Consider the following 11,692-nt stretch of genomic DNA (forward strand, 5'->3'; position numbering starts at 1 on the left):
AAAGTTGCCCAAATGAAGTTCTTAGCAATGCATATTACTAATCAAAAATTAAAATAAAAATATAATAAAAATATTAAAATTATATATATCTATAATTTTGACCCATACAGTGTATTTTTGGCTATTGCTACAAATATACCCATGCTACTTAGTTTTGTGGTCCAGGGTCACATTTGAATTTGAACTTACTTCCCAACCATTAAAAAAGTATGTTCTATATAGTATTAATTTGGGTAATATGAATAAAATTCGGATGCCATGTGGTTACTATCACGTGATCTACCAGTGTCAGTTTCATCACTACCATTCATAAATCCTCTCCCATGGCTTCGTGGGATAGTAAAGTGTCCATTGACTGCGCACTTCAGAATCCTGGCGGAAGTAGGTAATCCGGGTATTTTTCTTCTACTGTTTTTTCAAATACTATGAATTCGGACATACTACACTTTAGGCATACTGTTTTTCGCATACTCTATAGAAGGGCAGTATTTGATTTCAGATGCATAATGTTTACATCAAATGACTATCCTGTATCTTTGAATTTAAATCTAGATGTATTCACAATGGCCCTTGAAAACCTCTACGTGAACAAACTTGCCTAAAAGAATTGAGGGGATGAAATTATGTTTTATAAAAGTACAGGAGACACATCCCCCGCTTATTCTTCTACGCCAATGGCTAACACCGTTAACAAGTAAAGATAGTCTGACTGTCTTACATGGGGACAGGGCATTCTTTATTTGCATCGTCAGCATTTGTGTAGACATGGTCTAATATGTCCTTGGCCCTAGTTGGGCATTTAACATTCATGTAGAATTTTGGGTAAAATGACAAAAGGTTCGCCTTCCTGCTGGGCTAGTGGCCTAAACTGAGTGGCCTTAGTGTTGGGAAATGAACTTCTTGTGTTTTACAGCAGTCAAGTAGATTTACTGTCCACCTCAGGTATCAACAAGTAGCTACTGATCATATTTTCAATTTTTTGTGTGTGTGCTTTTTTTGCTGTCTTGCATATGCCATCATCCACCTTCTTGCTGCCATATCTTGAAGGTGTTGAGGGGCCTGCCAGGGTATTATGTCATAGTTCTCATCATAATGGCTTTGATCCTGTCATCATTATTGTAAAAGTTTTTGAACCAGGGATAACTCAACAGCTCATCACTATTCCAAACAAATATAAGATTTATTTCATTTCATAGAAGCACCCAAATTATTTATCAATGGTAATATGCATCTTGTGTTTAAAACATGGAAGTTGTTAATACCCAGCTGTTGTGCAAACCATGTGGTCTTCACATAGTGACCATGATGCCAGTGCATCTATCACATTGGAAAATCTGGTCATCTCAGAATGTTTATTTAGGATGTTTACAAAATGTATCTTTGCAGTTGCCAAGTAAATTTTAAATGCACTGTTTAAGAGAGGTGTGGTGGATGTTCTGCTTGTCCGTAAACAGTTGTGGTAAAATATGAAACCTTCTGCAGTTTATCCACCAAAGTTTGGTGACATGAATTATACAATTTAGGCAGAGCTGTTTGACTGAACATATTGGGTCTAAAGTATTTTATACAGTCTCTCAACTGCTTGAATTGACACCACCATTTCTTTTGCAATCTATCTGGTCACAGATTTGTTATGTCTTGCCATCTGCTGCTTTTCTAGTTGTAAAATACTTTTTTTGCTAAATTACTCTGATAAAGTTTGCTGAGTGTGTTTTATAAAATCTAATGATGTAGACTGTCATGTATTAAATTGCACACTGCATTCAGTTAGGTACATTAAAGAGTGATAACACAGTGAACCCTTTAATGTCATCCACCGTCGTTTTGTGGCTCTTTTTTAAGTATCAGTTCAGGCACCATTTAGGCACCGGTACCATTTTAATAGTATCGATTTGACACCGGTATTGTAAAAACCCAAATGATACCCAACCCTACTTACTACCTGTTATTACACTGTGCATCACGGTGTAGCCTACTAGTGCAACTTGCTCGTGTTGCCAATTATATCAGCAGGATTCTTAATGTGTCCACCCCTCGTGTGAAGCACAAGACAAGTCCTCTCTACAAAAGCGCAGTTTAACTGCGCTTTTGTAGAGAGCACAGTACTTCATCACAGTACTTCATCAGTCTTCTCTAAGAACAAAGCAGCATTTGCAACCATGACTTGACTGAACTCTGGAAGAATTCCATGTACATCATCTACAGGTCTGCTATCAAAGTAACATAGCCTGATGATGGAATTGCAGGTTTCCTCAAGGGGTTCTTTAAGGTTGCGTGGCTGGTTGAATGACATAGCCTTCTGGACACATCTACATTTTCGTGATTGTGCCTAAGGCGACATGCAACTCTGAAATCGTACCCCCAAGCTCCTCTAGCCATTGGGCCAATTATCCCTATGGTACTTTCATCTTCATTAGTCACTGTAGGCTACTACGGTCTGTATGCATGATAAAAGGTTAGCCCAGCTGGTATTGACAGAAGCATGTTGTGAATTCTACTACAACCAACAATACCTTTCTTGAGGTGCAGTAATTCTGCTCCATTGGTATTAAACTCTGACTATTGTATGAAGGTGTTTGGCCACTGTGGCAAACTCTTTGACAAATTGTCTGTAGTAAATTGTCGGACATCATTAACATTCATTGGCTATGGCCACTCTCAAATCTTCTGCACCCCCTGGGGGTTACTGGCAATAACAATCTTTGTAATGATGTGCTACAGGTAAGCCGCTTGACAGCGGAAGAGGCAACACTTTCAGTTTAAGTTTTAAGTAGGCCTGGCATAAACACCTGTGCCAGGCACCAGAGCATTTCCTTCACATCCATCCTTAGTACAATGATGTTGTCTAAATAGACAAGACAGATTTCTCACTGCATTCCAGCCAAGACATCATCTATTAAATGCTGGAATATCACTGGGGTATTACAAAGGTCAAATGGCATAAAGTTCTACTCAAACAACTACAAAAGAAAGCTGACTTTCAAGCCTCTGAAGTCATCTTCACTTGCCAATACCCGAGGGCTAGATCTACAGTGGTGAACCACTTCACCATATGAAGGTATCCAGGGTTTCTTGGATTCTTGGAAATGGGTAAGCATCTTTGATGGTGTGTTTGGCCTTGGTCCATCAAATGAGGTTGCTGTTTCAGAAGTGGACCTGGTCAGGCTTGAATGTCATGTCGCACCAGGTTGGTGCGACTGAGGTCACTGGTCCTCTGTGGTTCCCAATCCTGGCCCTGTAGAACCTCCAACACCGCTCATTTTTGATGTCTCTCTTATCTGACACACATATTTGAGGCCATGGAGACTTTACTAATGAGCTGATGAGTTGAATCAGGTGTGTTTTATTAGGGAGACTTCTAAAATGTTCAATGTTGTATGGAGGTAGTTTGGTTATCTTAAGTCAGAGATAGTGCTGAAGCTAGCCTGGGTGACGGGCAATTATTAAAAAAATAAAAACTTATAATAATAAAAAATATAAAATTATAAAAATTATACACTCCTCAATGTGCCGGTGATGAAATTAACACTCAAAACAACAACAACAACAACAACAAAAAAAAGTCAGATTGCAGCAGTACTCAAATGATCGCTTGTTTTATAAATGAAAGCACACTTCCCGGAACGCCGATATGCTGGCTTCTTATACATCAAACCAAATAGTAGACTTTCTGCTTGGGTGATGTAAACTCACAAAGCGCAGGATCACGAGAATCTCGCAAGAGTTGAGATTGAGGTCAAACACAGACACACAAGAGGATGAAGAACAGTACAAAGGAAAAAGCAATTAACACAGATGAATGACAATACAGTCTTATCATTAATTAATACTATAAATAAGCTTCTCCTTATATGGCCATGTTACACCATGAACCTTCCTCCTGATCCTCTTTTGTCACTGAACCCACTCAGCTCAGAGTCTTCTTCATCACCGTTCATCACAGTGTGTTCTTCATCGCCATCAGTCCTGTCCATCACTGAGCCTGCTTCCTCACCCAGTCTTCCTCTCCTGCACTTTCCACTGAAGCCAGGCATTTCTTCAAGTTCCGCCTCTGCTGGTGCCCTTCAGCCCCTCAGCTCCACCATTAGCACTGCCATGCAGCCCTGATCTGCCTTGGGGCTTCCAGTCCCCAGCTCTGCCCAGGCTCGAGGAGTCTCAAGCTCTGCCTCGGCTCATCAACCAATTGGCTCCACCTGAGACTGTCATCCCTCCAGCTCCAATGGACTCCCGGCTTCATCCTGGTCAGACATCGCAATGGATTTCTGGGATCTCCATTGCGTTCCATCCTTCCTCCTTCTCTTAGGCTCAACCATTGTCCTCACTTGCACCGTAGTCAACGCAGTCCTCCGACACACTGGCTACTCTGCAGCCGCTTGTCACCGGAAATTTGCCTTGGTCTCCTGATCCTTCAGTGTCACCGGGTCTCTCAATCCATCGGACGCCACCTGGGCCTCATCATCTCCCGGTTTCCACCTTGGCTCCTTCCCTTGATCAGTTCCACCGTGGGTCATCTCCCTCATGGCTTTCTCCTGGGTCGCTCTAGATCTCATTGGCCATCCAATCCTCCATGGGTCCTTCCACCATCCACTTCTCCGTGGCTTCTCCCACTGTCATTGCCTCAATGGGTCCTTCCTTCATCTACTCCTCCTTGGATTCTCTGGTCTCCTGTCCTTCACCATCCACTCATCCACCTCCGGATCCACCTTCTCCGCCAGTTTACGGTGCACCTTCCCGGAGGGAGGCATTATGTCACAGTTATGTTCTGTTTCTTTGTGTTTTGGTTCTGTCTTAATGTTTGACTGAGTTTCTCCTCATTAACTCATTAGTTCCTTCTTATTTATACTCCCTGTTTAGTTCATTTCCTTTGTCTGAATGAATGAATAAGGCATTTATGTAGCGCTTTATTATGTACTACTCTACTCACCACACACTAGCTATAGTGAGTGACGTGACATGTGGCCAAGTATGGTGACCCATACTTGGAATTAGTGCTCTGCATTTAACCCATCCAAAGTGCACACACACAGCAGTGAACACACACATCGTGAACACACACCTGGAGCAGTGGGCAGCCATTTATGCTGCGGCGCCCGGGGAGCAGTTGGGGGTGCCTTGCTCAAGGGCACCTCAGTCGTGGTATTGAAGGTGGGAGAGAGAAAAGGCTGTACATTCACTCCCCCCACTTACAATCCCTGCTGGTATGAGACTCGAACCCCGCAACCTTTGGGTTACGAGTCCGACTCTATAACCATTAGGCCATGACTTCTATAGGTGGAGAGGAGAGAGAGATACAGCCAATTCAGTGGATGGGTATTATTTTTAGGAGGCCAAGATTAATAAGGGCCAGTGGAGGGAATTTGGCCAGGACACCAGGGTTACACACTCTTTATGAGAAGTGCCAACTGCCATTTTAATGACCACAGAGTGTCAGGACCTCAGTCTAACGTCTTATCCGAAGTATACATAGTGTCCCCATCACTATACTGGGGCATTAGGACCCACACAGACTGCAGGGTAAGCACCCCCTGCTGGTCTCACTAACATCACTTCCAGCAGCAACCTAGTTTCCCCAAGAGGTTTCCCATACAGGTACTGACCAGGCTCAACCGTGCTTAGCTTTAGTGGGCAACCGGTCTTGAGCTACAAGGTGATATGACTTGTGGCCATTTGTGTTATAGATGTGATACTTGCTTGCTTATATTTGGATCTACCTGTTGATATTATTAAATCTTGTTTTGGAAACTTTACCTTCTTCATCATCATCATCTCTACAACCCTTTTGTGACACCTGGTGCCTGTATACTAACGAGTGTCAATTAAGTAAATGAATGGGAATAAATAGGTCTAAGTCCATACTGACAATATCCTCAGGTGGCCATTTCTAGTCATATAGCTCCTATCTACCAAAGAAATCTCATTTAACTTCCTCATTCATCGCATCACAAAATATGCCACCCGCCATGCTTGCTCACAGGCACTAGAATTCTGGATATAATAACCCCTCTTGTAAATGTCATGTGATTATTTACTCTGGATGAAAATGAATAGTCAGGGAACGACAACACCGGTGGTACCACAGGAATGTACACAGTCCCAAGCCCTTCACAAGTGATTTTACTTTCATGAAATTTAATGTTTAAAATAAAACTTTCCATGCATTTTGTACTACAAAAGTTGTACATCTCTCAACAAAAGATCAACTGAGGATCTTGGCATTAGTAATTCATCTGAGATGATGAGTGCACTTTTGATTATTGTTTTTTTTTTCTTTCGTTTTACATTACAGCTAATGATTCTGACAAAAGCAGCATGTCAGCAACAAGCTGAGTAGGACAATATGGATTTACTTAGGGAAAAAGCGTACATTTTAAAAGTAAAAGCAACATGATGTATGGTATATTTCAGAGGCAGATTACAAAAGACAATATGAAAGTGTGTCAATATTAGAACACCGGTTTTTCATTTTTAACTGTGACATTTTAAAAACAATTATAAACAAGTGTAAAAATTCACTTTCTTCTGTCAAAAACCCTCTTCAGGAGTATGTGCAGCTTTAAAGGCGCTCAAATGTGTCACTACAACCAATGCACAAATGTGCATTTGATTGTTTTGGGATTTCCTTGTAAGTAGCTCTCTAATTTTCTACAAGAATGTTCACTTTCAATTATTCATGCTTTACTTCATTCATCTGAAAATAAATACAGTACCAGTCAAAAGTTGGGACACACCTACTCATTCTTTACTATTAATCTAAAATCAAACTGAAGTATGGGAATTATGTAGTGACCAAAAAACTGTTATGTTGTCTAGATTCCAGCTCTGCACACTATGTTCGTTTTTTATTCTTCACTCTTAATTCAAACAATACTGAGGGAGTTCTCATATGCACTGGACTCCTGGTGGCTGCATTTCTCTTACTATCCTTTCTAACTCAACGTTTCATTTTATTTTTAACAAAGCATTTTTAGTTTTGTAAAGAGATTCATACATAGGCACAATTTATTGTTGTCTATAAAACTAATTTCAAGCAGTTAAGCAGAAGCCTTTAGATCAAACGGTTTTTAAGATCATGAAAACATTTCTGTCAAGTGTGTCCAAATCTACAACACTGACATTCTCACTTAAAAACAAATGGTTGTGTAAAAATTGTTCTGTAATAAGCATATGTAATATTGCGATGGTTTGGATCTGTGCACAAGAAATCGATTATCGTTATGAATAATTCAGAACTTGCAATGGGAGTAGTAAAACTGGCACATAAAATTGATAACTTCTGATTGATATTGTAGTAAATTTGAAGCAAACAACACTGGTTCCATGTCAAAGTTTCCCTCGCCACAGTCAAACATACAACAAACAATTGGCATTACTGATGGAACAACATTTTTCTCTATACATCTCATACAAAAATAAAAAAATGTAATTGTTCCAATCTCTCTTTTTTTCCTTATTTGACTCCATATTGCACAGAGGTAGTGGCTATTAAGGTAGAGGGGAGGTGACCTAAAAATTGCGACAAAAAACGGCATCTTCTTGTTAAAAAAAAAAAAAGTATCTTTTGTTGTTGTGGTGTTTTGTTGTGACCAGAGGAATTGTAAAAGAACAAACTATAATACTGCAATCACATACAAAAGTAGTCCTTCATTTTGTACATTTTATACAGTGTTAACACTTAATCATTGGTTTTCTTTCTTCTTTTTCTCTTTTTCTCAAAAAGGCAAATGGTATTTTCCATGTATGGACCAAACTGATGGACAGTCTAAGCCAGGGGGTCCACCAGGGGCTCCTCGTCGCCCCGTGATAGCAGCTCCTTCTTCTCATCAGTACTGGCCAGGGAGTTGCGGCTGTTGTGAGCTCCCATGTACAGAGTAGCATACACAGGATTCGTGAAGTTGGTCGGCTACAAAAGAAAAAGTTGGAAATATATGGGATCAGGCCGATTCTTTAGCTGAAAGACCACAGCTGTGCTCACCAAACCTAGTCAGCATTTTAAGGCATCGTATCCACACTCCTGACAGAAAGATTGTTCCAAATAATATGCTGCCTTCAAAGACCCTCTAGATGGCAAACCGGTGGCAACTCGGAGGAAAGTAGCTGTCTATGTAGGCAGTAGTGCTCTTTTGTCTTTGCATGAAGGTAATTATGCGATTCGTTTTGCCGCAAAGTATTGCTACAATAATAAAAAGTAATTTTCAAATATCACTGCATTCCTAAGTGGTAATGCAAATAGTCAATTACTGCCATTAAATGAGCCAAATACACTACTGTTCAAAAGTTTGCGGTTAATACAATTTTGTAATGAGCAGAAAGCAGTCTCTTCTGTTCACCCAGGCTGCATGATTCTTCAGAAATCATTCTAATATGCTGATTTGCTGCTCAAGAACAATGTTGAAAATATTTTTTTGTGGATTCTTTGATGAATAGAAAGTTCAAAAGAACAGCCTTTATTTAAAATGGAAATCGTTTGTAACATTATAAATATGTTGACTGTCATTTATCATCAATTTAATGTGTCCTTGCTGAATAAAATGATTAATTTCTTGAAAAATAATAATAATAAAAAAATAAAAAATAAATAAAAACAAACACAAAAATCTCTACAGAGAAAGATACTGTAATTGGGATTTCAACTTCCAGAACCCAATCATTACAATAACTGTGGCTGTAAGAAAATCAAATTTTATGAAATGGATGAATGGAATTTTACTTTTCTAGACTTGTTTTAGAGTAGTGAAATAAAGCATGGACAGAATATATGTAATTTGCTGTCATCTTACCTTGTCAGGATCCAGTGTGAAGTCAGCATCCAACAATTCTCCAACGTCGTCATCTTGCTCTCCTTCATAAATTTTATAGGCTGGGTTTCCAATCTCAACATTCATTGCGCCATTTGTCATTCTCTGATGCTGAAAGCCTTTGGCTCTGCAGATACACAATACACAGTTTTTATTCCCAGGAAATGAGGTTGAGAGGTCAGTATTACACCGTACAAAGCAGCAGAGGGAGAAATACGGCCACAACACAGAGGGATGCCACTAACAGTCACTGGAACAACCTAAAATGAAGCAATACCATCACAAACCCAGCATTTACCAAAATACATAGTATATGTGTATAATCTTTTTGCCTGTAACCACAATTTTAAGTCAGCCAACTTGATAAATGATTAGAAAATCCTTATCCTTTATAAAGGTACAAGTACAAAAGTATGTGTATAAACAGGGTTGGGCTGTATGAATATAAGACTTTAGTTCATCTTCAAAACACAAATGAAGATATATTTGAATGAAACTTGAGACATTTATGTCCCTCCTTTGAATGTCCATTTCACCAAAACTTCAAAAACAGTTCATAAAGACACTGTAAAAGTTTGAGCTTTCATTTCCCATATTTGATGTGCTGAATAAATGCAGTATGTGTGTTGATCAATGATTATGTAAATACAAATCTAAATGAAATCTGTTTATCATATAAAGCGATCGTATCACTCGATTCATATGGATTACTTGTACAATCTCTACATAAACGTCTGGAAGCTTGAAAGTTTGATTGTGTGGACTTTCATTGGAGGGACAGAAATCTCACAGGTTTCAGTAAAAATATCTTCATTTTTGTTTCAACTATGAATAAAAGTCTTCAGGGATTAAGGGTGAGTAAATGATTTTAGGTGAACTAACCCTGTAATATACATTAGTTCAATTAAATTAAAATGATGTGTGGTCACAGGCATATGTTTAATGATATATGTATTTAACTACTTCATTCAGTAAAAAAAAAACTAATATATGTATATATATATATATTGAACAAAATTAAAAACGCAACACTTTTGTTTTTGCCCCCATTTTTCATGAGCTGAACTCAAAGATCTAAGACTTTTTCTATGTACACAAAAGGCCATTTGAGAGAAATAGGCCTTTTGTGTACATAGAAAAAGTCTTAGATCTTTGAGTTCAGCTCATGAAAAATGGGGGCAAAAACAAAAGTGTTGCGTTTATAATTTTGTTCAGTGTAATAATAATAGTAAATTATATATTTTGTTAAGTCTTTGAAACTAAAGTGTTATTTAAACTAAGGTTATTTAAATTAAATCTTAAAATACATTCTTTTAAAAAACATGTTTTATTTTCCCTTGCATTTCAAGCAAAAACAATTATATCATGACATAGGATTCAGGTCTTACTGCCCTCCCTAGTAAAAATCAATAAATAAAATATGCAAATGAAAAGCTGATAAGACTAACACTTTCTTTTAAGGATTAGTTCACTTCCAGAATAAAAATTTCCTGATAATTTACTCACCCCCATGTCATACAAGATGTTTATGTCTTTCTTTCTTCAGTCAAAAAGAAATTAAAACATTCCAGGATTTTTCTCCATAGATTGGACTTCAATGGGGATCTTTTTCAATAGGATGTTTATTTTTTAGAAAATGACCGATGATTTCGCTTGATAAGACCCTTATTCCTCGGTTGGGATCATGTAGAGCCCTTTAAAGCTGTACTGAAACCACAATTTGGACCTTCAACCCGATGATCTCCACTGAAGCCCATATGGAGAAAAATTCTGGAATGTTTTCCTCAAAAACCTTAATTTCTTTTCAACTGAAGAAAGAAAGACATGAACATCTTGGATGACATGGGGGTGAGTAAATTATCAGGACATTTTTATTCTGGAAGTGAACGAATCCTTTAAGCGAAGGCCATCAAATGGCCACATTATCTTGATAAACACTGGGTTTTGAACATGGCACATGTTCAACAGATGCAGTCCTGCTGAGAACCGATCGTAGATAAACATACGGTATTACAGCGGGACCGGTATGGCTCTGTTGAAAACAATACGATAGGTTCTCACAATCTAACACAATTGGATCTATTTCTTTGTTCTCGGTAACAGATTACCACCTTCTCATCTGAACAAGGCACAAACCACTTGTAGGGTTTAGTCAGGTGGTTTGACAGAGGTATGACAGAAAGAGATCGGGTGAGACCATGAAGACAACAAGAACACTTGGACCACAATTCTCCAAACCAGCGAGAAAGATGGACAGAATGGGAGAGAGACAAAATAAAGACATAATGGACAAAGACCGTTACCGCGGTCGTTTGGAGCGGGATTTGCCAAGCCTACGGAAAAGAGCAGATGCGTTTTACCAAGAAAGAAGGAGAGAAAAGAGGTGTTTTGGGATGGGAAGTTGCTTAGATTTCAAATTCTGAACAGTACAACACTTTAGAGAGGTGAAAATCTTTTGAAAAAGAAGTACAGAAGTACAATTTTATAAAATACTCACCCTCTCATTCTTTTCCTGTACCATAATACTGCTCCTCCAATCAGCAACACCAGCAGTATCAGTAAAACCAATGGAATAACTATTGAAGCTGTTCCTAAAAGAAACAGATGTTATTATAACAAGTATTATTAAGATTTCAATATAGCTGTAGAATTAAAAAATGGACTTACGGCCACTGGATTCAGCATTTACATTGGGAGCAGGATTCTCACAGCGATGACCCTCCCATCCCAGAGGACATCTACATGAAGAAACAGAGGAATTTATATATGTATATGTATATATATATATATATATATATATATATATATATGATTGTGTCAAAGCAGCTTTACAGTGTCGTCAAACAGGAAAATAGTTTGTCAATAATGCAAGAAGACAATAACAAAGAGTCATTATT

General features: G+C 38.5%; 1 protein-coding gene across 1 annotated transcript in view; it reads right to left on the bottom strand.

Moving 5' to 3' along the window:
- Positions 1-6,257: 6,257 nt before the first annotated feature.
- Positions 6,258-11,692, bottom strand: part of lrp1aa (low density lipoprotein receptor-related protein 1Aa) — a 200,204-nt gene continuing 194,769 nt past the window's right edge. The window contains exons 82-86 of the mRNA XM_016541471.1: positions 11,463-11,533; positions 11,293-11,386; positions 11,099-11,128; positions 8,778-8,922; positions 6,258-7,900 (exon numbers count right to left, since the gene is read on the bottom strand). Coding sequence (XP_016396957.1) covers positions 7,760-7,900; positions 8,778-8,922; positions 11,099-11,128; positions 11,293-11,386; positions 11,463-11,533 — 481 coding nt within the window. The 3' untranslated portion in view covers positions 6,258-7,759. The remainder of the gene's footprint in view (positions 7,901-8,777; positions 8,923-11,098; positions 11,129-11,292; positions 11,387-11,462; positions 11,534-11,692) is intronic.

This window comes from Sinocyclocheilus rhinocerous, unplaced genomic scaffold (assembly GCF_001515625.1).
Source record: "Sinocyclocheilus rhinocerous isolate Xijiao unplaced genomic scaffold, SAMN03320098_v1.1 scaffold1449, whole genome shotgun sequence".
In the NCBI taxonomy this organism is placed as follows: domain Eukaryota; kingdom Metazoa; phylum Chordata; class Actinopteri; order Cypriniformes; family Cyprinidae; genus Sinocyclocheilus; species Sinocyclocheilus rhinocerous.